At 44.9% G+C, this 25,951-nt stretch overlaps 1 protein-coding gene across 1 annotated transcript; it reads left to right on the plus strand.

Annotated features, from left to right (window-relative positions):
• Window positions 1–352: 352 nt before the first annotated feature.
• NCR2 (natural cytotoxicity triggering receptor 2) lies at window positions 353–25,558 on the plus strand. Its single transcript, XM_049872359.1, is given in 8 exon segments — window positions 353–404; window positions 549–881; window positions 2,761–2,878; window positions 2,952–3,095; window positions 4,629–4,658; window positions 4,660–4,700; window positions 25,131–25,257; window positions 25,357–25,558. Coding segments are annotated over 8 exon segments (1,047 nt in total).
• The last annotated feature ends 393 nt before the right edge of the window (window positions 25,559–25,951 follow it).

Genomic DNA, 25,951 nt, shown 5'->3' on the forward strand with positions numbered 1-25,951 from the left:
TAGAGTCAGTGCACCGAGTAAGAGAAAGAGATGGGCAGTCCATTATTTGACCACAGTTTCCTCTGGCCTTCTCAGTTCCTCCCCTGTAGGAAGGTCATAGTGCTGAAGGGCAGCTGGGCATAGGCAGAGCCCTCTTCAGAGCTGCATGCCGCTGAGCTGTCCAGGCCAGAGGCCCACCTAAGACTAGAGTTCCCACCCTTCCCTGGGCCCTTGCCCATCCTGGGTCTCCTGCATTCCCAGCCTAGGTCTTGACCTTTTTCATTTTTTCTATCTCAGAGCTACCAGGCAAGCTAAGCAGAATCAGGCCCAACTCCTAGCTTCCTGTCCCCACCAGCACATGGGAAAGGGCCGCATGGCCTGGAAAGCCCCACTCTTACAACTACTGCTGCTGCCGCTGTTCTCAGGTGAGGGGGAAGACAGAGGGGAGGCGTGGGAGCAGTGTCATGGGACTATTGGGACCGCTGAGCCCGGAGCAGAGGGCTCTGTGGCCAGAGGGCTGATGGCGGGGTAAGTTCTGGGTGTGGCCCTGACCTGTGCCTCCTCTGCAGGCTTCCCTAAGGTTGAGAAGCTTCAGCGCAGGGTGGGGGAGACACTCTCTGTGAGATGCCAGTACCCGACCGGTATGAGTGCCTACGAGAGGAAAAGCTTATGTAAGGAGGTATCAGCTTACCAGTGTATCAGTTTAGTCTCCAGCTCCCATCCCCAGACATTGGCCCAGGCCTCTCGATTTTCAATCTGGGACAGCCCTAGAGATGGCTTCTTCACTGTCACCATGATCAGTCTGACGGAGGAAGACTCAGGACACTACTGGTGTAGAACCCACCACGCTTCCAGAAAATCTGTCTCAAGGTCCACAAAGTTCTATCTGGTGGTGTCTACAGGTGAGCCCCTTCCCTGTGGCCCCTCGGGAGAATGACTGTCACTGATCATGGAAGCCAGGCCCCCTGAGTCCTGAGAAGGCTGTTGGGAGTATGTTCCCAGGAAACCTTCATATGTGCACACATATGCACCCACCTTATACATGGCCGGGTTCCATGATTTCCAAGTGTGCTGCCAACAGCCTGCTCAAAGAGATCAGTTGAGCATGCTGACCAGTCACAGCCTGGGAGACCCAAGATTGCCTGGCATTTTTGGAGAAGGCAGCTGTACCTGGCACATAATGGGTGTTCAGTAAGTGTGTGTCAACTAGCTGTAATCCAACCAGGCCATGTGAAGCTGGCGACCCTAGTGGGCTTGTTGGTTATCTGGGTGAGGGCCTGCCTATCGCTCATGGTACAGATCAGACAGGGGTCAGGAAACTACAGCCTGAAGTTAAGAATGGTTTTTATGTTTTTAAATCCTAGTGCCATCGAGTCGATTCCCCATAGAGTTTCCAAGGAGCGCCTGGTGGATTTGAACTGCCGACCCCTTGGTTAGCAGCTGTAGCACTTAACCACTACTCCACCAGGGTTTCCTGTTTTTAAATTAAAAAACCCAGTGCCATCGAGTCGATTCCGACTCATAGCGACCTTCTAGGACAGAATAGTTTTTAAATAGTGGGGGCATAATCAAAAGAAAAATAACATTTCATGATATGTGAAAATTATAGGGAATTGAAATTTCAGTGTCCATGAATAAAGTTTTATTAGAACACTGTCACACCCATTCATTCACTTATTTTTTATGTTTTGTATATAAATGCCCCTTGTTTTGATTGTGTGTTTCCCTCCTTTGCTGGTATATCTCAGCAAGCAATTCACCAGGTTTTAGTACTTCACCATGAATTAGAGCTACAAAATTCACACTGTGAGTATATTAATTTTCTATTGCTACTGCAACAAATTACCATCAATTTAGTGTCTTAAAACAACACAAATTTATTATCTTACAGTTCTGTAGATCAGAAGTCTAGTACGGGGCTCACCAAACTAAAATCAGGCTGTTGGTAGGCAGTGTTCCTTTCCAGACCCTCTAGGGGAGAATCCATTTCTTGCTCGTTCAGGTTTGTGGCAGAATTCAGTTTTGCAGGATTGAGACCCTATTTTCTTACTGGCTGTAAACTGTGGGCTGTTCCTAGCCTAGCTTCTAGAGGCCCCCACATTCTGTGGCTCATGGCCCCCTTCCTCCATCTTCAACACCAGGAACAGTGTGTTATAGTGCATCCCTTTCTGACTACAGCCAGAAAAGGTTCTCTGCTTTTGAAGATTCATGGGATTAGATTAGACCCACAGGGATAATCAGAGTCTCTGGATGGTACAAATGGTTGAGTGCTCAGCTGCTAACAGAAAAGTTGGCAGTTCGAACTCACCCAGCAGCTCAGCAAGAGATAAGACCTGGTGCTCTGCTTCTGTAAAGAGTATAGCCTAGGATACCCTATGGGGCAGTTCTACTCTGTCACATTGGGTTGCTCTAAGTCTGAATGGACTAAGTGGTGGCACACAACAAGAACATCTTGATGTGGGTGGATTACAGATAATTCATGGACCAGAACGAATCCATAGATCACAAGTTGAGTAGCACTGGCCTAGAATTTTCCCCCAGTGTCATGAGCCCTTCCCCCAAGTTGGGCACATGGATTGTTCCTGACCAGCATTCCAGGCAGCCACACAGAGAGCATCCCTGTGGGACAAAATCATGTCCACACCTCCCCAATCTGTTTTCTTCTTCTGGGCCAATGGGTGCAATGGCCCCTAGTCCATCCTACCCCTCTATTTCAGCTTTCTTCTGGTGGGAACAGGTGGGCTCTCCCTCCCCACTAACCAGATCCTTTCCTTTCCCTAGCAGCCTCTACCAGAACTCCCTATGACCAGGTCTCAGCACAGACCCCTAGCAGTTTGGCCCCCATTGGAGGAGCCAGCAAGGCCCTCAGGGCTTCCTCTGGCACCACTGCCCCTTCACAGTGAGTCCAAGTGGGACAGCCCCACATCCACAAGGGTCTGGCTCAGGGACCACAATGGAGGCTGCCACCCCAGTCCTGTCCTCCACTTTCTCCCCACTCCCTCCAGGCAACAAAACTCCACCCTCACCTCCAGCCCTGAAGCCCCCAGTGTGCTGGTCCCTGTGTTGTGTGGACTCCTCGTGGCCAAGAGCCTGATGCTGGCTGCCCTGTTTGTCCTGTGAGTGGGTTCGGTTGGATTGGGCTGGGGGTGAAATGGGGCAGGGAACAGAGGAGGAGAAAATCAGAATTGTCAATGTCTTAGTTATCTAGTGCTACTGTAACAGAAATAGCACAAGGGGATGGCTTCAGCAGTTGATTCTCTCTCAGTCTAGTGGGCTAGAAGTCCAAATTCAGGACATCAGCTCCAGGGGAAGGCTTTCTCTCTCTGTTGGCTCTGGGAAAGTCCTTGTCATCAGTCTTCCACAGTCCTGGGGGAAAGTCCTTGTCATCAATCTTCCCCAGTCCAGGAGCTTCTCAACACAGGCACCCCGGGTCCAAAGGACACACTATTCTTCTGCCTCTTGTTTCTTGGTGGTATGAGGTCCCCCTGTCTCTCTGCTCACTTCTCTCTTTTATATCTCAAAAGAGATTGACTTAAAATACAACCTAAACCTATAGATTGAGTCCTGCCTCATTAACATAACTGCCTCTAACCCTGCCTCATTAACATTATAGAGGTAGGACTTACAACACATAGGAGAATCACATCAGGTGACAAAATGGTGGACAATCACACAATACTGGGAATCATGGCCTAGCCAAGTTGACACACATGTTTGGGAGACACAATTCAGTCCATGACAAGATTCTCCAAATGATGAGTGTTCACACAGACATTACAAGCCTACTTTTGTCTTTCAGTGCAAACTGTCACCTCATCCATGTCCACCCACAGCTGCTGGGGTTCCCTGGATTAAGAACAGAGCCTCGGGCATCCTCGGTAACTAGACTGAAAACTCTTTATCTCTTTGTCTGCTGTCTCTGTTTCTGTTACTTGTCTTTTATCCCTTCCCCTACCTTCCCCTGGTGGCCCAGTGTTTAAGTGCTATGGCTGCTAACCAGAGGGTCGGCAGTTTGAATCCACTAGGCGCTCCTTGGAAGCTCTGTGGGGCAGTTCTACTCTGTCCTATAAGGTCGCTACGAGTCAGAATCGACTCGATGGCACTGGCTTTTCTATCCTGCCTTCCTCTCTTATTATGCTTCTCCTCCTTCTCTTTCTTGTCCTCTTTTCATTCTCCTCCTCCTTCTTGTTCTCCTCCTTCGTCTTCTTTTTCTTCTTCTCCTCCTCCTCCTCCTCTTCCCTCTCTCTCTCTCTCTCTCTCTCATTCATTCTTCCATCAGTAACTCTGACCTGCACAAGCAGAAGGTCCCTCCCACCACCCATCACTCTGGGAACACCCAAGTCTGGGGTCTTCCTAAAGCCCTCATCCCAGGACTCCGCCTCATCCTCAGTCCTGACGGAGAGAGGGTAGGGACAGGAGGAAAGGGGTTACAAGCTTTGGGGAGAAGGGAACACATGAGGAAAAATTTTGGTGGGGCTGAATAAAAGGTGCAGGGACAGTGTAAGCAGCAAAGAGGATCTGGAAACAGGCTGGGGTCAGGCAAGAAGCAGGGTGGCTAGAGAAGGGAGCAGGCTGCGGAAAGAGAGGAATAGGGTCAAGGAGTGGATTGAAGTCATTCCATATATGTCTTCCTCCTCCTCACATCTCAGGGCCTTGAGGAATCAACATGTGCAACACGAATGGGTCTCTGTTGTGCCCAGCTCAGCCCAGGCCACAGACCTGTAAGCACCTCCCACAGAACCCAGGATGGATGGCCCGTCTCCCCTGGACCCCGGCCCCAAGGAGCTCCTCCCTGATTTCTGAACTCTACGTTCCCTGCAAAGAAAAGGCCAAAGCTTCCCAGAACTTGACCCAAAGCCCTTAGCTACATCCCTCAGTCCAGTGCTGAGGATTTCCCAGTCGAGCTTCCTGCCAAGGTCCAGACCCACTGCTGGCTCACACCTAGTTTGCAAAAGGGCCAGCCCCATCCAGTTCTGGGGACCAAAGCCCAACACAGCATCTTCCCACCAAATGGAGCCTCTGCTATGACTTTTCCTCCTCTTCCTCCTCCTCCTCTTCCTCTGTAGTTTCCTGCTCCTGTCTTTAGCCCCACAGCTCACAGCTCAGCCAGGCACCCAGGTCACCCCCAACCTCTCTCAGGCCCTCTCTCCTTCTCCCATTGTCCAGCCACACTTTGCCAAGACCACTCTGTTGTGCATCTCTCTGTTTCTTCTGCCTCCTCTTCCTCCTCCCCCCCTTTTCAAGTCCCCTCATCACCTGTACCTGGACCCAACTACTATGTCAGTCACCTAACTGGTGCCCTGCCTTCAGCGTTCACCATCTACAAATGGCAGCTAGATTGCTCCCCTTATGCATTCCTTCTCAGCATTTTCACTGCAAGGGAATTGAAATTCATTGTCATTATTGGAGCCCATGCTCTGTCAAGTTCAGCCATCACTTGTCCTCATGTCATTGTGCATCCCCCATGCTGTTTTACTGCCACCAACATGACTGCAGGCTCTAGAAGAAAGTAAACCCTCCCTTTTTCTGCATAAGCTGGGAAAGAAGCACCTCCATACAGCCAAGGCAGAGATGGCTCTGGGTCCTACCCCAGGCACTGTCACCTAGAAGGCTGTCCTTTCTTTCTGATACTCTTACTATCCTGATGTTGGACCTGCTAGCATGAGCCTATAATTTTACTATAGTTTTTCTCCTATTCTCCATCTATTTTCCTGTATTCATACTTTCTGGAAAAGTGCCTTAAGATTACATTCTAATTCTTCTATTCACGTTTTTACAGATTGTTCTCTCATATTTTTACATGTCTAAACAGTCCATCTGTCCTCTGAATGTTCCTCTTTTTAGCATGCATGTTTTATTTGGGGATGTGATCTTTTCTCTGGCAATATTAAAGTTTTAACATTTTCAAGTTTTTTTTTTCAACATTGTGTATTTTCTGTTTCTTCCAAGTGCCTTTTATAGGCTTTGTTTTCTCCTTTCATTGGCCTCTGTCTTTCCTCAAAGCTTTCCAGAAAACTCCCCTGCTTCTCAGCAGCCCATCAGTGCTGAAAAGTGAGGGCCTTTAAATCTGCTTAGATCAGACATTCTGTGTGGGTCGTGGGGGCTTAAAGGGTCTCTAGACTGGTCAGGCAGGAGCATGGATTTTTGTTGGCAGACTCTATGTCTCAGTATTGCTCCATTTTTTTGCTTTGCTCAATTGCTCCAGAAAGTGCTGTTTTAACTGTTCTTCTTGGGGTCCAGGCCTGAATGCTAGGGTTCCGGGCACCAACTGTAGCAAAGAGAAAGGGCTTCACTGTGCAGTGTGCCCATTTGCGCTCAGCCCCCTGTTGCAATGGACCGCCCCCCTCAGCAGTGCCCAGTGCCCTGAGTAGAGTTTCAATATGGTCCCTGCTTTTTATGGACTAAGGTCCTTGGGTGATGCAAACGTTTAAGTGCTGGGCTACTAACGGAAAAGTTGGCAGTTCAAACCCATCCAGCAACACCATGGAAGAAAGGCCTGGTGACCTACTTCTGTAAAGATTACAGTCAAGAAAACCCTATGGAGCAGTTTTACTCAGTAACACACGGGGTTGTCGTCATGAATCGGAATCGACTTAACAGCAACAGTTTTTTTTTTTTCCTCATTCTTCTGGAACTGATGTCAAGTTCTTTGCAGGGCGGTGAGTGAGAGAAGGGAGAAAGGATGTGGGCAGCTGACCCATTTTTAGACTTAGGAGAAGCAGAGAACCTAAGAGTCTAACTGCTTCTTAGACGTTCAACCTATTCTTGAGTTTCCAGCTCCTCTTCTACTCTGCCTTCAGAGATGCCCGTGCCTCCAAGTGCTGAGCCTTTCCAGGGTTCTAAGGTAAAAATGGCTTGCTTCTTATGTCTCCTACCCCCCAGCTCCCAGACATTAGCTTCCATCTTTCTCTGGTCTGTTAAATCATCCAACTATTACCCAGCTTCAAAACATTCATGGCTTTCTTTCTCCTGGAGAATTTATATAATTTTTACCCACGTCCTGCCACTTCCCTCTCCAGCTTTCCACACCTGCTTAGCTACAGTGAAGATGGGTCTGAGATCTCTCATTAAACGGCCCCTCCCCAGCACCCACCACCGTGTGCAGGAGTGAGAGAAAGATCCCAACTTCCCACTTGCTCTTGTGAAGACCCCTGGCTCCCTCCCACCACCACCTCACCGTCAACTTGACAACCCATACCAGTCCCTTCATGCCTTTGTCCTTGTTCATTCCAGTCACTACAAGACGCTCATGACTCTCCAACCCTCTCACTAATAACCCTGAATCACATCTCAATACCCATTGGTGTCACATTTATTCTGACTCATAGCAACCCTATAAATTATAAAAAACCAAAACGAAACCCGTTGCCATCATGTCAATTCCAATTCATGATGACCCCATGTGTTTTGGAGTAGAACCGTTCCATACGATTTTCTTGGCTGTAATCTTTATGGAAGCAGATCACCAGGCCTTTCTTCCATGGCACTATTGGGTGGGTTCAAACTGCCAGCTTTTAGGTTAGTAGTTGAACACAAACCATTGGTGCCACCCAGGGAATCCTATTAAACCTTATGAATCCATTACATTAACCCCATCTCCCACTCTTCCCAAAATCCATAAACCTTTGTACTCTGCCCCCTGAAACATACAGTCATCAGCATAAGCCCCTGTATTCTCAACTTCTCTGAACTTCACCTCCTTACTCTTCTCACCAAAATCCACCTCTCCTAAGGACACTGCTTCCTCTGTAGTTCTCCCAAGTGGGGGCTTTTTGTTCTCCCTTGCCTTGTACACTGTACCTGAAGGTGGAGCTGGTGTCCTCCTGGTTCCTCATTGTCCATTCCTAGTCTCACACCCCCCCCAAAAGCACCCCCACAATTCTATTTTCTCTCATCAGACTGCACTACAGACCACCCATCATTGTTGCAGATGCTATACAATCCAGGGTTCTCCTCTTCATTTTCCGTGGGTCTTAACCCCTGGCTCACTGTCACTCTCACTACTCCTGCTGTAATCCTTGGTGACCTCAAGGCCCGTGTAGACTTGTAGATGATCCCTCCCAACCCCTGGTCTCTCAATTCCTTGGTCTCCTCTCCACCAATGATCTTGACCTCTACCCTGCCTCAACCATCCATTCAAATGGCCATTAAGAATAACATTTCCTCCTTCATAATCTCATCTCTGAGAAATCCATATCCAACCACCACCTGGTCTCTCTAGTTCAATTCTATTAACCTGGTCACGGTACTTCTTCAACACCAGTGGGGCCTATAGTCCATTAAGCCTGCCCCTTATCCCTTCTCCTCACCTCACTTATGCTTTCCTTTCCCTTACAGTCTGTAAGCCATCGTTATAATCACCCTTCAGCACATAACCTCAATTTCTCCCCTCTCATTGAACTCCCCTGGCAAAACTCCAACCCTGGTTGAATCCAGCTTTGCATTTACTTACTCTGTGCCAGCACCTGGGGAAACTGAATGTAGCTGAAAAAGAACAACCAATCATGCTGAATTGTCTCACTGTAAATACATGACCTCTAACGTAGAACAAGGAGTCCCTGGGTGGTGCACATGGTTAAGTGCTTGGCTACTAGCTGAAAGGTTGGCGGTTTGAATCCACCCAGAGGCTTCTCAGAGGACAAGCCTGGCCATCTCCTTCTGAAAGGTCACAGGCTTAAAAACCCTATGGAGCTGTTCTACTCTGCACACATGGGGTCTCCAGGAGTCAGAACTAACTTGATGGCAACTAATGACAACAACAACAAGGTGAAGTGGTCCCAAAAGGATTCTGGGCCATCTTATTATGCTTTCTGCTCCATTCTAGACCTCTATTTCACACCATCCTCTGTCCACTCAAAGTCCAGTGTCTCCTCATGCTCAGCTGGTGTCTTTACTTCCTAACTCACTGAAAAAACAAAACAAAACAAACGAAATATTAGAAAAGAAAATCCATTCAGGTCAGCCATACCTGCCAATTGTGCAGCCTCTGCACTGCAGACATAGTCTCTTCGGCCTGTCACTCTAGATGAACTCTCCTTGCTCCCATCTCAGGCTTCTCTCTCCACTTGGGCCCCAAATCCCACCCCTTGTCTACACAAGAACATTGCTCCAGAAGTCCTCTCCTCCCACCTGCATCATCTTTTTTCCCCCTCTCTCATGTGTCATGACAATTGGAATGTAAGTAGAGTATATTAAAAACTCTCTCTTGACCCTACTCCATCATTTTATTACCCTTTACAGTAAAACCCCCATGAAAGGATTCCATACACTCTCAGCCTCTAATACTCCTCTATCTGTTCTCTCTTGATCCCACTTCAATCAGGCTTTTCTTTGCATCACTCCCTGAAACATCTGGTTATAGTCTCGAAAGACTTCCACATTCTTAAATGCAATGGTCAATATTCATCTTATTGGAAAGATGATAAAGTTCATCATGTGTTCCTTCTTGAAATGCTTTGTTCCCTTAGCTCCCAGTAAAAAAACAAAACAAAACAACTCTCATGGTTTTCCTCCTAATTCATTGGATGCTGTGTAATAAATTACCCCCTAAAATTTAGAAGCCTAAAAGAACAAGCAACAGATATTTATTATCTCACAGTTTCAGGGGTCAGAAATTTGGGAGCATCTTAGCTGGGTATTTCTGGGGCAATCAGGATGTCATCAAAGATTGCAGTCATCCGAAGGCTTGACAGTCACTGAAGGAGCCACTTCCAAGATGGCTCACTTACATGGTCTTTGGGAAAAGGCCTCAGTTCCTCATCACATGGGCCTTTTTTCATGATATGGTCACCAACTTCCCCAGAGTGAGCGATCCAAGAGAGAGCAAGAAGGAAGTCACAATGCTTCTTATTACCTAGTCTCCGATCTCGCATGCCATTACTTCCACCACATTCTACTCTTTAGAAGTTAATCACTAGGTCCAGCCCACACTCAGAGGAAGAGGAATTAGACTTCCATCTCCAGAAGGAAGGTATATCAAAGAATTTGTGGGTGTATTTTTAAGCCACCATAACACACACTCGGACCACAAATTAATTACATCCTTTCCACATGAAAAATACACTCATACCCTCCAAAGGCCTCCAAAAGTCTCATGCTATTATAGGATCACGATAAAGTCTAGAAACTTATTTAAATCAGGTCTGGGGCAGGGGGAGGGTTCCTCAGGTGTACTTCCTTATGTACAGCTCCTCAAGTATGGTTTTGCTTGATCTGAAGACCTGGGAACTAAAGAGAGACGTTGTCTTCCCCATACACACCCAACATGCAATGGTGATACAGGCATAGGATAACCACTATAGATATTCTATTCAAAAGGTGGGGGGAGGCAAAAGGAGTCACTAATCCTTAGAAAATCTGAAATTCAACTGAGTAAATGTTAGAAATTTATTGATTAGTCCTCTGTTCTTCTTCTACCTGGGGATAATTTCCCATGGCTCTTAGCTCCTCCCTCTGGGCTCTTAATTCGGTCCTCTGATTCATCCTTCTCTTTCCATGAAAGGCAGCCCATGTTTACAGCTTCATAGTTTCTCAGCCTGCTTCCTTCCAGTAGAATTTTGGGAGTACAAAAAGCCTTTTTTAATTTTATACTGTCTGTGTTCCTTTTAGTCCAAGCTGGTAGTGTTCTGTAATGTCATTCTCTTAAAAAAATTGTGGGTCTCCTATGAATGTTACCAGAATTCACTCCACTAAACAAAACCACACACACAAGTCTCTTTGAGATAAGGCCTTCTATACCTTGGGCTTTTGCTGAGATACTGAGGAATAATCCCTTTAAGCATCTTAGAAACTCTAATGTTTGAGAGAATCTGTGAGGTGCACATGTTAAACTCTTTAAAGGCCTTATGTCTGAGGCATTGCCTTTGATATTTCTGAGGTCTTAACAAAGAATTTTAAAGTCACACCCTTAGTTTCATTTTTAGACCATATTTTCCAGAGCGCCCTGAATTTGATTTTAGCGTAATTTATTGTCTGGAAAGGCTAAGAATTTTCAATGCTATTTCATGTTTAATTGTATTGCCTAGAGTTTTTCTCTCTCCTTTCACATTTTACAATAAGCCACAAGAAGAAACCAGCAGGCACTTCAACACTTTGTCTGGAGATCTCCTCAGCTATATCACCTGGTCCATTAAGTACATTTTCTACTTTCCACATTACTGCAGGTGATAGTGTTGCTACACTTTCTGTCCCTACATAATAAAGGTTATCTTTCCTCCTCACCTACTACTAAGTGAGCCTGGAGAAGGTACTTTAGATGTCTACCCCCAACCCCTCACTGGTAAAAACAGAACTGATAATATCCACATTGCAAAGTTATTTGGGTTATTAAATAGGGTAATATATTCATAAAGCATCAGACACATAGCAACACTGAACAAATGCTGAGCCTTAGAGGGAGTGTGATATAGTAGAAAGAGCCCAACTCTGGGTCAGGAAGACCTGGAATCAACCAGAGTACGATCCCTACTACTGTGCAGAGAAAAGCAGGGGGTTTGGAGGCATTGGACAAGAAGGAGGCCTGACCCACTTGGCTTGAAATTTTCCAGGTCAAATAATTTCTCCAGGACCTATGAAAAGGACCCCAGGACCCCCTGGAAAAGCTCTGCCTATGAGAATGACAATGTGAGCCTTTAGGGTTTAGGCTCAGCCCATTCCCAATTCGGGAGACAGGGGTTGAGCTTGAAATCTTCTCTCTCTCAATTCGCACGCCTGTGCTCCATGTCTGCCCTCCCAGAAAGGCCCAGTTAGCCCCAGCAGCGTCCACACACTTGGTGGCCCTGTGTGGAAAGTGTTCACCCTGCTAACACTGATGGGGAAGCCAGAGTGCAGAAAAAGGAGCAGACTCCACCCTCCAAGGACTCACTGTCCACTGGGGAGAGCAGACCCACCTGTGACACAGCAGAGACGACTCAGAGTTCATCTCGGGCTGGAAGGACACAGAGATTGTGGTATCTAGGCAAGGGCTGATCTTGGGGGCCTACAGAAAGTAGGTTCCCTTTCTTGGTGAACAGCAAAGGGGAACAAAGAAAAAAATCAGGGTGAGTAACCTGACTGAGCTGGGCCCAAACACATACATACTCACTGGCACCCTTGTGTGGCCAGCAGTGGCCAGGGCAGCCTTCCTCTCTCTCCAGAGGATGTGGCCACCAACCTGGTGTGTAGTGGGGTGGGGGAGGGACTGTGGGCAAGGAAATTCCCCAAAGGGTCACCTCTGAATATGTGTGCAATTCTGTAGCAGTCCCTGACCACCCTCCTGATTTCATGTTCTGACTGCAGGTACGACATGCTATAGAAAAACTCAGATGGAACTTAGGAGCCCAGAAGCTAGGAAAGCCATCTGTCACTTTAAGCAGATGACTGACCTTCTCTGGGCCTCAGTTTCCCCATATGTAGAGGGATAAATATTACTACCACACTGTTGTTAGGATTAAGCTGAACAATACAAATGAACAAGCTTCATAAATGATAAAATTATGTATGTTATTTGTGTAGTTTGTTTCCTTCAAACCCTAAAACTGTCCTGCTGTTTCACATTTGATCTCTGGTGAACGAAGTTCTGTATTTTTCCCTTTGTTTTCTCCATCACTGACCTTTATCATCTGTTTTCTCATTGTCCCCTGAAAGTCTGAGAGCTCCCTTAGAGGGCAGCATGCTTCATGTAAGCCCCGTGAATAGCCATCTCGCACCATCTCCAGTGTTTCAGCTCCTGACCCATATTACATCTCTTTTAGGACATTCCATCTCTCTCCCATTGCCTCTCTATGAAAACCTCTGTCAGTTGGCTGCTTGTATAAGCAAGTCATTTAATCCTATTGGGTGGTTTTATGCACCACTATTTGCATAGCAATGGACCAATCCCTTGCAAGATTATGTCCTAGCCAATCATCTTTGGCAGAATTATAAACCCAAGGCCAGAAAGACCATATATAAAAAGAAACCCATTGCACTGGAGGTCTAATCTGGCTTGGGACTGTGGTCAGGATCCACATACCGCTCTGACCCTGTCAACTGTTTTCAGCTCCTTCAGTCTTTCTGGGGAAGAGGCCCAGGAAATGAGAGGCCATGTTTGCAGAGGGAGAGAGTAGCATTTGATTCGACCACAGTTTCCTCCCAGAACTTCTCAACTCCTCTCCCCGCCATCCCCTACCCCACTTCCACTCCCTGCGTAAGGGGAAGCTAAGAGTACCTCAGAGTTTCCGTAGCTGTGAGAGGCCGAGCTGAGGTCTCTCAGAGCCCAGAGACCCTCCGTGTACCTGAGGGGAGGAGTCTGGGCTCTGCCTCCCCAACCCTCCCCTATTTCCGTGGAGCCCATTTCCCCAGGCCTTCCACTCATGTCCTCCTTCTCAGAGGACCTGAACACAGCACCATTTTCCAGGGACCACGCCTTATCAACATAACAAAGAAAACCTTATTCCCAAGTGGGATTACCTTCACAGGTATACGGGTTAGAATCCCACCACATATTTTGGGGGGACACAATTCAATCCATAACACACATACAAACTAAAATTAAAGAAAGAATACCATTTACAATCACTCAAAAAAAAAAAAAAGATGAAATACTTAAGTACAAATCTAGGAAAGCATGTTCAGGACTTGTATGCTGACAACTATGAAATGATAATTTAAAAAAAGAGAAAGAGATCTAAATAAAAGGAGTGTTCATGCATTGCAAAACTCAAGGTAGTAAAGATGTCAATTCTCCCCCAAATTAACATACAGGTTTAATGCATTTCCTATCAAAATTCCAGCAAGATTTTTTTTTTTTTTTAGACATAGACAAAATTATGCTAAAATTTATGGGGAACGGTAAAGGAACTAAAAGAGCTAAAAAAAAAAAAAAAAAGAAAGAAAGAAAGAAAATTCTGGAAAAGGAGAATAAAGTAGGAGAAATCACCCTACCTGATTTCAAGACTTATTGCATAGCTGCAGTAATCAAAGCTGTATGGAATTGGTAGAGGGACAGACACACAGATCAGCGGAGCACAATAGAGAAACCAGAAATAGACTCACACAAGTGTAGCCAACTTACTTTTGGCAAAGGTGCAAAGCAATTCAATAAAAGAAAGATCATCTTTTCAACAAATGGTGCTGGAGCAATTGTATATTCATAAGCGGGAAAAAAAAAAAAAGGAACCTCAAGCTAAACTTCACACTTTACACAAAAATTAACTTAAAATGGATCGTAGATTTAAATGTAAGACTATAAAAGTTTTAGAAGGTAACATAAGAGGAAATCATTGAGACCTAGGGTGACAAGTTCTTAGACATGACACCAAAAGCATGATCCATAAAAGAAAAAAATATCAAGAAACTGGACTTCATCAAAATTAAAAAATTTTGCTCTGTGGCAGACCCTGTTAAAAGGATGAAAAGACAAGCTACAGGCTGGGAGAAAATATTTGCAAATCACACATCTGACAAAAGGACTCATAGCTCAAATACATAAGGAACTTTAAAAACTCAACAATAAAAAAAATTCAATTAGATCTTGGGGAACATTTAGCTCAATTGGCATAACATAGTTTATAAAGAAAATGTTCTACATTCTACTTTGGTGAATAGCGTCTGAGGTATTAAAAGCCTGTGAGCAGCCATCTAAGATACTCCACTGGTCTCATCCCTTCGGGAGCAAGGGAGAATGAAGAAAACTGAAGATACAAGGACAAGATTAGTCCAAAGGACAAATGGACCACAACTAACACAGCCTCCCCCAGACTGAGTCCAGTACAACTAGACAGTGCCTGGTTACCACCACTGACTGCTCTGACAGGGGTCACAGTAGAAGATCCCTCACAGAGCTAGAGAAAAATGTAGAACAAAGTCCTAACTCACAAAAAAAAAGACCAGACTTACCGGCCTGACAGATACTAGAGAAACTCTGAGAGTATGTCCCCTGGACACACTTTTAATTCAGTAATGAAGTCACTACTGAAGTTTACCCTTCATCCAAACATTAGACAGGCCCATAAAACAAAACGAGACTAAATGGGCACACCAGCCCAGGAACAAGGACCAGAAGGCAGGAGGGGACAAAAGTTGGTAATAGGTAACCCAGTGTCAAGAATGGAGAGTGTTAACATGTCTTGGGGTTGTTAATCAATGTCATAAAACAACGTGTGTACTGTTTAATGAGAAGATAGTTTGTTCTATAAACCTTTATCCAAAAAATATATATGACAAAAAAAAAATCCAATTAGAAAATGGGCAGAAGAAGTAAACAGACATTTCACTGAAGAGAATATACAGATGGAGATAAGCACATAAACAGATGTTCAACATTACTAGCCATTAGCCTGTTGCCCTCAAGTCAATTCTGACTCATCACAATCCAATAGCCACTAGGAAAATGCAAATTGAGACCACGATGAGGTATCCCTATCCACTTATTGTTTTTGTTAGGTGCCGCTGAGTTGATTCGACTCATAGTGACAGAGAAGAATTGCCCCATAGGGTTCTCTTGGCTGAAGTAGAAGCGGTCTTTCTCCCTGGGAGCCGCTGCGTGGGTTCAAACCGCCATCCTTTTGATTAACAGCCTAACCCTTGACTGTTTGCATCACCAGGGCTCCTTTACAGACCTCTTAAAAAAAAAAAAAAAAATTGCCATTGAATTGATTCCAACTCAGAGGCTCTAAAGGACAGAGTACAACTGCCCCATAGGGTTTCCGACGCCGCAGACTGCCACATCTTTCTCTCCCAGAGTGGCTGGTGAGTTCCAACTGCCAACCTTTTGGTTAGCAGCTAAGCACTTAACCGCTGCATCACCAAGGCTCCTACACACCTATTAGAACAGCTAAAATAATTTAAAAACAAAGTAATGAGACTCGCAAAAGCTACAGAGAACGTGGAGAAACTGGATCTCTCCTGCACTGCTGAAAGGAATATAAATGATAAGCCATTCAACATCCACTCACCATAAGCACAAGCAATTTCACTCCTGGGCATTCATCCCAAAGAAGTAAAAACTTGGGTCCACACAAAAACCTGTATGTGATTTTTTCATTTATTTAGCTTTATTTTTAACAGCCAAAACCTAGAAACAACCTGGATGTCCTTTATGGATGAATGGTTAAACAAAATATGGTACCTCCACGCCATGGAGAATTACTCAGTGATAAGCAAGGAATTATTGATACATGAAACAACTTGGATGTATCTACAGGGAATTATGCTGAGTGAAAAAAGCCAATCTCAAAAGGTCATATATTGTATGATTTCATTTTATGTAACATCCTCAGGATGACAAAATTATAGAGATGGAAAACACATTAATGGTTACCAGAGGTAAGAGGTGTCCATGGTTGGCACGAATAGTAAAGCAATTGACTACTAACTGAAAGGCTGGCAGTGTTTAACCCACCTGGAGGTGCCTTGGAAGAAAGGCCTGGTGATCTGCTTCCAAAAGGCCACAGCATTGAAAATTCTATGGAATGCAGTTCTACTCCGCACACACCATGGGTCAGAATCAACTCTATGGCAACTGGGTTTTTTGTTTGTTTGTTAAGAATGTTGGAAAAGGGAAGAATGGGTGTGCCTATAAAGGAGTATCTCCAGAGAGGTCTCTGTGGTGATGGAATACTTCTGTATCTTGATGGCAATGGTGATTACATGAATCTGCACAAGTGATAAAATGACATAGAACTTTACACACATATTGTACCAATATCAAATTCCCTGGTTTTGATATTGTATTATAATTACATAAGACATAACCATCCGGGGAACTGGGCGAAGGGTACCTGGGATTTTTCTGTAATATCTTTGCAGCTTTCTGTGAATCTATAGTTATTGTAAAATAAAATGCTTTTAAAATGATAATTGGAGTCAATTGGTCATGGAAAGTTCTTGCCTTCACAGTGATTTTTATGTCTGCCTTCTCCTGTATTAAAATGTGAGCCCTTCCGTTTATTTGGGTCTAGTTTATTTGTGGAAGAAGTACAGCCAGAATGCTCATTAGAAGGGAAGATGGCAAGACTTCATCTCACATACTTTGGACATCTTACCTGGAGGAACCAGTCCCATGGAGAAGGACATCATGCTTGGTAAAGTAGAAGGTTAGTGAAAAAGAGGAAGACTCTCAATGAGATGGATTGACACTGTGGCTGCAACAACGGGTTCAAATATGGCAATGATTGTGAGGATGGTGCAGGATTGGGAAGTGTTTTATTCTGTTGTACATATGGTCACTATAAGTCGGAACCAATGATGGCACATAAGGACAACTGTTTAGTCCCTTGCAGAAGTGTTTTTATAGTTTTCATTGTATATTCCTTTACATCTCTAAACCAAAAAAAAAAAAAAAAACCTGTTGCCTTCAAGTTGATTCTGACTCATAGCGATGCTATAGGACAGAGTTTGCAAGAGTGCCTGGTGGATTCAAACTGCCAACCTTCTGGTTAGCAACCATAACACCTAACCACTACCCAACCAGGGTTTCCACCTTACATCTAGTTAGGTTTATTTCTAGGTACTTTTTTTTTTCAGGTGATATTGTAAATGGTATTGTTTTCTTGATTTCCTTTTCAGAGTCCTCATTCTTGGTGTATAGCAACCTCACTGATTTTTGTTTGTTGCTCTCGTAAACTGCAACCTTGCTGAATTTTCCTGTTAGTTCTAGCAACTTATTTGTGGTTTTCTATTGGAATCGACCCGACGGCACTGGGTCTGGGTATACATGGGATTATGTCAACTGCAAATAGATAATTTTACTTTTTCCTTTCCGATTTGTATACTTCTTCTTTTTCTTGCCCTATTGCTCTGGCTAGGACTTCCAGAATGATATTGAATAGAAGTGGTGATAGTGGGCATCTCTGTCTCATTCCTATCCTTAAAAGGTAGGCTCTCAGTCTTTCTGCATTGAGTATAATGTTGGCAGTTGATTTTTCATAGATGTCCTTAATCATATGGAGTAATTTCCCTTCTATTCCCATCGTGTTGAGAGTTTTTACCAGGAAAGGGTGCTGGATTTCATCAAAAGTCTTTTCTTTGTCTATTGAGTTGATCATGTGTTTTTCCTTTGTTTTATTACTGTGGTGTATTACATTGATTTTCTAATGTTGAACCATCCTTACAATCTTGGAATAAATCCCACTTGGTCATGGTGTATAATTCTTTTAATACGTTGTTGGATTTTGTTAGCAAAAATTTTGTTAATAATTTTTGCATCTATATTCATGAGGGGTGTTGGTCTGTAGTTTCCTTTTCTTGAGATGTCTTTCTCTTGTTTTGGTGTCAGGGTAACACTGGCTCCATAGAATGAGCTAGGGAGTAGTCCTTCCTCTGTATTTTGAGTTTCAGTAGGATTGGTGTCAATTCTTCTCTGAATGTTTTTGTAAAATTCCCCAATGAAGCTGTCTGGTCCTGGGCTTTTTTTGTTGTTGTTGAGAGGTTTTTGATGAACAATTCAATCTCTTCTCTTGTTATGGAACTGTTAAGATTTTCTACCTTTTTTGTGTTATTTTAGGTAGGTTATGCGTTTCTAGGAATTTGTCCATTTCATCTAAGTTTTCTTCTTGGAGTATAAATTTTCATAGTATGCTGTTATAATTCTCTTTATTTCAGTTGAATCTGTTGTAATGTCTCCAATTTCACTTCTTATTTTGGTTATTTGGACCTTTCATTTTTTTCCTTTGCAGTCTGGCCATTGGTTTGTCTATTTTACTGATCTTTTCAGGGAACCAACTAAATAGGCCTAAATAGGTGGAAGGACAGTCCATGTTAATGGATTAGAAGACTTAATATCATGAAAATGTCAATACTACCCAAAGGAACTTGTAGATTCAATGCAATCCCTACTAAAATCCCAACAGCATTCTTTACAGAAATGGAAAAGCTAATTCTTAACTTTATATGGGAAGGAAAGAGACCCCAAATAGCCAAAGCAATTTTAAAAAAGAACAAAGTAGGAGTCCTCACACTCCCTGATTTCAAAATATACTACACAGGTACAGTAATCAAAACAGCCTGGTACTGGTTTAATGATAGACACATAGACCAAGAGAATAGAATTGAGAGCCCAGAAATAAATTCATACATGTATGGACCACTGATCTTCAACAAAAGCGCTAAGTCCACTCAATGGGGAAGGAACATTCTCCCAAACAAGTGATGCTGGCAAAATTGGATTTCCACATGCAGAAAAATGAAGCAGTACTCATACTTCACAGCATGCACAAGAACTAATTCAAAGAGGATAAAGGACCTAAATGTTAAAACTAAAACCACAAAGTTCTTAGAAGAAAACGTAGGGGAGAAACTATGGGACCTAGTTTTCTTTAATGATACACTATCAAATGCAATAACAAATGCGTGAGCAACAGAAGATAAAATAGATAATCGGAACTTCATAAAAACTAAATACTTGCATTCATCAAAAGACTTTATCAAAAGAGTAAAAAAACAACCTACAAACTAGGAAAAAATCCTTGGGAACCATATATCCAATAAGGGTCTAATATCCAATATATATATAAATCTTCTACAACTTAACAACAGAAAGACAAATATCCAATCAAAAACTAGGCATAAGACATGAACAGACACTTCTCCAAAAAGGATATTCAAGGAGCCAAGAAACCCATGAAAAGTTGTCGTCGTTATTAGCCATTAAAAATCAAAACCATTCTGACTCATAGTGATCTTATAGGACAGAGTAGAACTGCTCCATAGGGTTTCCAAGGCTGTAACCTTTATGAAAGCAGACTGCCTATAGAGTGGCTGATGGGTTCGTGCCACCAACATTTTGGTTAGCAGTTGAGCACTTAACCCCTTCGTCACACAGGCTTCTACCATTAAACCAAAAAAAAAAAAAAAAAACCCAAACCCAGTGCCATCCAGTCGATTCTGACTTATAGCGACCCTATAGGATAGAGTAGAACTGCCCCCACAGAGTTTCCAAGGATTCGAACTGCCGACCCTTTGGTTAGCAGCCATAGCACTTAACCACTACGCCACCAGGGTTTCCCCCTATTTTTTTAATTAGCCACTAAAAAAACTAAACGAAACCCTTTGCTGTGGAGTCAATTCTGACTAATAGCGACCCTGACGAATAGGACAGAGTAGAACTGCCCCATGGGGTTTCCAAGGAGCAGCTGGCGGATTTGACCACCAACATTTTGGTTGGTAGCTGAGCTCTTAACCACTTTGCCACCAGGGCTCCATTAGCCACTAAACCCATTGCCGTCGAGTCAATTCCAACTCATAGTGACCCTACAGGACAGAATAGACTGCCCCATAGGGTTTCCAAGGAGTAGCTGGTGGATTCGAACTGTTGACCTTTGTTTAGCAGCTAAGAACTTAACCACTGCTCAAAATTACACTGAGATACCACTTCACTCGTACTAGAATGGCAATGGACAAAAAAAAAAAAAGAACATGTTGGTGAGGATGTGAGGAGAGTGGAACCCTTATCCACTGCTGGTGGGAATGTAAAATGGTACAACTGTTGTGGGAAACAGTATGGCGATTCCTCAAAAAATTAGAAATAGAACCATATCTGCTGCTGCGGAGTCAATTCTGACTCATAGCAACAGTATAGGATAAAATAGAACTGTCCTGCAGGGTCTCAAAGGAGTGGCTGGTGGATTCAAACTGTCAACCATTGAGTTAGCAGCCAAGCTCTTAACCACTGTGCCACCAGGGCCAGAACTACCATAAAAACCCCAGTGCCATCGAGTCGATTCCAACTCATAGCAACCCTATATGTGACCCAGCAATTCCACTCCTAGGTCTATACCCTAGCGACCTAGAAGTAGGGACACAAACAGACATATGTATGCTGATGTTCATTACAGTACTATTCACAATAACAAAAAGAGGAAACAACTCTTGTGCCCTTCAGCAGATGAATGGATAAACAAAATGTGACGTGTGTGTATATACATATATATATATAATGAAATATTACTCAGCCAAAAAGAAAAATGAAGTCCTGATACATGCTACAACACGGATGAAACGTGAAGATTTTATGCTGAGTAAAATAAGTCAAACAAAAGGACAAATATTGTATGGTCTCATTTATATGAAATGATATGGATAGGTAAATATATAAAAACCAAGGGTTACTAGTGATTACCATTGGTGGGAGCAAGGAGGGAAAAGGGAGACCATTCTTTGGGAAGTTCTGAATGTTTGTCTATGGTGATGGGAAAATTGGCATCGATTCAGGGTAATGGTTACACAACTTGACTATTGTAACTGATGTCACTAAACTGTACACCAGTAAAAAAAAAAATGGGGGGTGGGGCTGGGGGACAAAATGACAAATACAATGTTATATTTAATTTTACAAACAAAACAGCAGAATAAAAAGGGCTGCAGCTGTTGATACTACTTAGGTAGAAATAAACACTTCATGGGAAAAGTTTAGGATAATGGTTTCATGGGCCTGTCCAATCAATTGGAGCCCTGGTGGCATAATGGTTAAGGGCTCAGCTACTAACCAAAGGGTTGGCAGTTCAAATGCACCAGCCACTCCTTGGGAACTCTATGGGGTAGTTCTGCTCTGTCCCATAGGGTCACTATGGGTTGGAATCGGCTCTATGGCACCAATCAATTGACCTAATATATATTGTTTTTAGAGTTTTGCTCTACCTCTAGTTCAGTGAGTAGTGCCTGGGGTCTTAAAAGCTTGCCACCATCCAAAATACAACATTTGGTCTCTATTCTCCTGGACCAGTAGAGGAAGGAGACCCCCTAATCAGAGAAGGCAATGTCTATAGGTCTAATTGCCTCCACAAACTACTACTTTCTTTGCTATAAGACCAAAAGAAATGGATGGTGCCTGGTTACCATTACTGAACATTTTGATCAGGGACCCAATAGATGGCTCTTGATCAAAAGAAAGAAAATTGTGGAATGGAACTTCAAATTCTTATAGGAAACCAGACTTACTGGATTTGTTGAGACTGGAGGAGTCCCAGAATCTAATACCTGTAAACAACTTTTAAATCTTGACCCAAAGACATTCCATGAAGTCATCTGCATACTAAACAACAGTTTAATGAAAAAATAAAGAATGTTCACCTGGAGCATTGCACCCTGTTAAGGAATCACCTATATGAGATCAAAATGACAGCAGTAACTGTATAACACAGATGAGAACTTTGAGGTGCAGAGAGCCTAAGTTAACGGCGGTAAAACAATATGGGCAGAGATAGTGAGAGTGGTGACACAACATGAAGTATGTAACCATTGTCAGTGACCTGGATATTTACAAATTGTTGAATGGTATATGTTTAGTTGTAAAAGTTTTTTCACAAGAATTTTTTTAAAAAGAACCTCCCCCCGCCCCCCAAAAAATGTGAGCTCATCCTGACCTGAGTAGGCATGGTCCAAAATAAAAACAAAAACCAAACCAGTTGCAACTGAGTTGATTCTGACTCATGGTGACCCCATACATGTCAGAGCAGAACTGTGCTTCATATGTGTTTTCAATGGCTGATTTTTTGGAAGCAAATCTCCATGACTTTCTTCCCAGGCACTTCTGGGTGGACTCAAACCTCCAACCTTTCAGTTAGCAGCCAAGCGCATTAACTATTTGTACCACCCAGGAACTCCGAGTGCCTGGTAAGGCACCATGAAATGTTTGTTGGGGGTAAAGATCCTAGTGTTGTGTGAACACAGCTCTGGGATACTCTGCAGCCAAACCTTCCCAGAAGTTTCACATTCCTCTTTCAGAAAACGTATTCAGTCTCTGGGAAAGGAGCCTGCCTCCAGGGAAGAAAGGTGAGAAGACAGAAAGGTGCTCCAGCCTGCTGGGAAGGAGCCTGGCTGTGCAGCTGTGTTCTGGCCCACTAGGGAGCAGCAGAGGATGGAGAATGGATCCCAGCTCTGCGTGAAGAGGACAGCATCTGGGGCAAAGGGAAGGGAAGGGCTCTGCCCAGGAGTTCTCTCCCCAGCCTGGTGGCTACAGATACAAAATCAGCTTCAGCATCCCAAAGCCTGACAAAGAGGTGGTCCCAATGACAAGCAGGGTCTCCCGACTTTGGAATTAAAGATGAGGATTAAAGAGAGTGAGTTGGCTCAGTGTGGTCATCCCCTGCCTGTCTTCCTTCATGCCATCTGAGGTTGCAGAGCTCCCCCCTTAGAGACCTTCACCTTCAAGGAGGAGTTTGGGGTCTGGGCAAGCCTGAACATCAGAGAGGGGAAAGGGACCCCTGACTCCTGGCCATGCAGCATGCAGGCAGAGTTGGCCAGCTGTCCCTACCCTGGTCTCAACCTGCAGACTATGGACTCATTTGAAATCCACTCAAAGGGAGAAAGGGAGAAGGCCTTGGAATACTCCCAGAGACCAATTTGGAAGCTCAGTGCATCTACTAAAGACATTTTCTAGATGATTCTTCAGGGCCAAGTGGACGGAGAGCTCCTGGCCTAGAATGGGGGCCAATCTTTTCCTCTTTTCACCCCCTTTTGGAAATCAAGAGATGGTATCTGAAAGTGAGTGAATCACTCTGTCATTTACCAGCTACATGTGCTTAGACAAAACACATTTCCTCTCTTGGCCCCAATTTCCTTATCTGTATATTTTTTTGTATAGTGAGGGAAATGATAGCTCTCTCTCCCACAGTTATTCTGATGGTTAAATTAAAAGGAAAAAAAAAGGTAAGTAAAGCGCATTGCACAGCACCTGGCACCCGGCAGGCGATCGATAAACTTGTTCCTGCGCCCCCTGCCGTCCCTGCTGCAGTTCTGCATCTTGTACCGACCCCGGCTGCAGTATCCCCCTTGGCCACCAGGAGGCGCGGTAGGACCACGATGCCGGCTTTGCGCACAACCAGACTCAATCCGCTGAAGAGCCACGGAGAGAAACTGGGCCTTACCTTCCTGACCGGGAGGAGTTGCCTTCACTGTCTACAGCGCAGAGAAGGCCTAGGGTAGTCAGAGCAAAGGCAACAGGTATGGAGTGAGAAGTTAGAGTGTGGAAATGCCAGCGATCCTAAAGGTGGGGAATGGGGGGCAGAAGCCTTTGCCCAAACACCAAATGGCGGAGCTGGCAGATTTAGGTGCCCAACCCACTATTCCATTCTGGACACCTTCCTCAAAAGCATAATAGGATGGGGCAGAGTACTGTTCAAGACATCTCCTGGGTCCCATCTGGACCAGTCTTGCCTAAGGGTTCATATTTAACACATTGGATGGAAAGTTTGGAGACCTGAATTAAGAAACTCACAAACCTGAAGACCATGGACAAGTTACTTAAAATAAATCAGGTTGTGTCACCCCTTAAAAAAAAAAAATACTCCAGTGGCTTTCCAATACACCTAAAATATAACCCCAAAACCCCACCATAGCCTACAAATCCCTACATAATCTGACCTTCCCAGTGACCTTCCAGTTTCACGTACTTCCTCTCTTCTCCTTGCCAGGCTCCACCCACCTCATTGCCACTGTATTTGCAGTTCCCATTTCCTGGGACCCTGTACCCCACATGTTTGGTGGACTCTGGAGGACTTACTTCATTCAGGTGTCTCCTCCCCAAAGAGGCCTCCCACAGCGACCCCATCACTCCTTGTCCCCTTTACCAGCTGCCTTCAAGTTGATTCTGACTCATGGAGACTCCATGTGTATTAGAGTAGAACTGTGCTCCATAGAATTTTCAATGGCTGATTTTTTCAGAAGTAGATCGCCAGGCTTTTCTTCCCACGTGCCTCTGGGTGGACTCAAACCTCCAGCCTTTCCCATTTGCACCACCCAGGGACTCCCTCTCTCCCCTTGCCTAGCTTTATCTTTTCTTCATAGCACAAATGGTTACCCTGCCTGACAGCATGGTCTGTGTCTGTGTGTTTATCTGTTTGCTGTCTTTCAGTCCCTGGAGAATGTAAGCTCCCTGAGGGCCAGAATCTTGCCCTCCTGTTTGTCTGTCACTTAATACGAACTCACTAAATTTTGTTGAATGACTACATGGCCTAATGAATACATCTGCAAAATATGGAGGTTCAGAAAGGATAGTGGTGGTGACAGCTTTTTGTAAATTTAATTCAGTGTGTATTATTGGGCGCCTTCTTTGTTTCTGCTAAACAGACTTAAGGCGTAGTTGACGTTGTTTATTATCATAAAGGAAATGAAGTGGAAAATAAATCTGGTCTGGGCCCAAAATGTAGACCATAGGCGCTGTCCATCTCTTCCCTGCTCTTCGCCCATTCTTGGAGCTGCGGGTAGCAGTAGCGCCAGCGGCCGGGTAGGGGGGAGAGGGGGGATGGGGAGTGGCGGCCGCTCCGCACTGCCCCTTTTCATCCCCCTGGCCCTGGAGTCTCGAATATGCGAGGGAGGAGGGCGGTATGTCCCTCTCCCTTCGCCATTCCGGGCTCTCGAACATTGGTCCCCCGGACCCAGCGAGCGGGATCGCCCTGCATTTGTGCCTCTGTTCGGTCCCAGGGCCGCCAGAGCCTCCGGAGATTCCTGGCTGGCTGCGGGTCGAAGGGAGGCGCGCAGGGAAGCGGTGGCCTCGCGCGCCGCGCTCCACTGGCGGCCCCCTGAGGATGCGGAGCAGGCGGGTTCCGGAGACCGCGGTAGCTGGGTGTTGGGGAGAGCCGGAGCCCCACCGCGTAGAGACCCTACGCGCCAAGGGCCGGAGTAGCTGAGCTGGAGGATGGCGGAGAGCCGCTGGTTCCGGAAGGTCGTATTCATATCCCCGCAGGGCGCGATTGTGCGCGTGTGTAACAAGTGTGCTATTACGTGTGTGCAACTGGCGTGTGCGCGCGGCGCTTACACGCTCCAAAGGAGGCCGGATGCAAGGAGCTCACTATTCACACAAAGGGGGCTTAGATGAGTAACATTTAAATTTGAGAAAAGAAGAAAGGTGTTGGAGCCGGAGGAGGAGGATAAGGACCAAGGGCGAGATCACATCTTGGTCTGGGGCGCCGCTGCTCCGCGAAGGGACCTGCGAGGCGTGAGCGCGGGGAGGGCGAGAGCCTTGGCAGGCTTCTCGCCTATTCTCCGCAGAACTTTTTTCCCCTCCCTCTTTCCCTCG

Source organism: Elephas maximus, chromosome 1 (assembly GCF_024166365.1).
Source record: "Elephas maximus indicus isolate mEleMax1 chromosome 1, mEleMax1 primary haplotype, whole genome shotgun sequence".
Taxonomy (NCBI): domain Eukaryota; kingdom Metazoa; phylum Chordata; class Mammalia; order Proboscidea; family Elephantidae; genus Elephas; species Elephas maximus.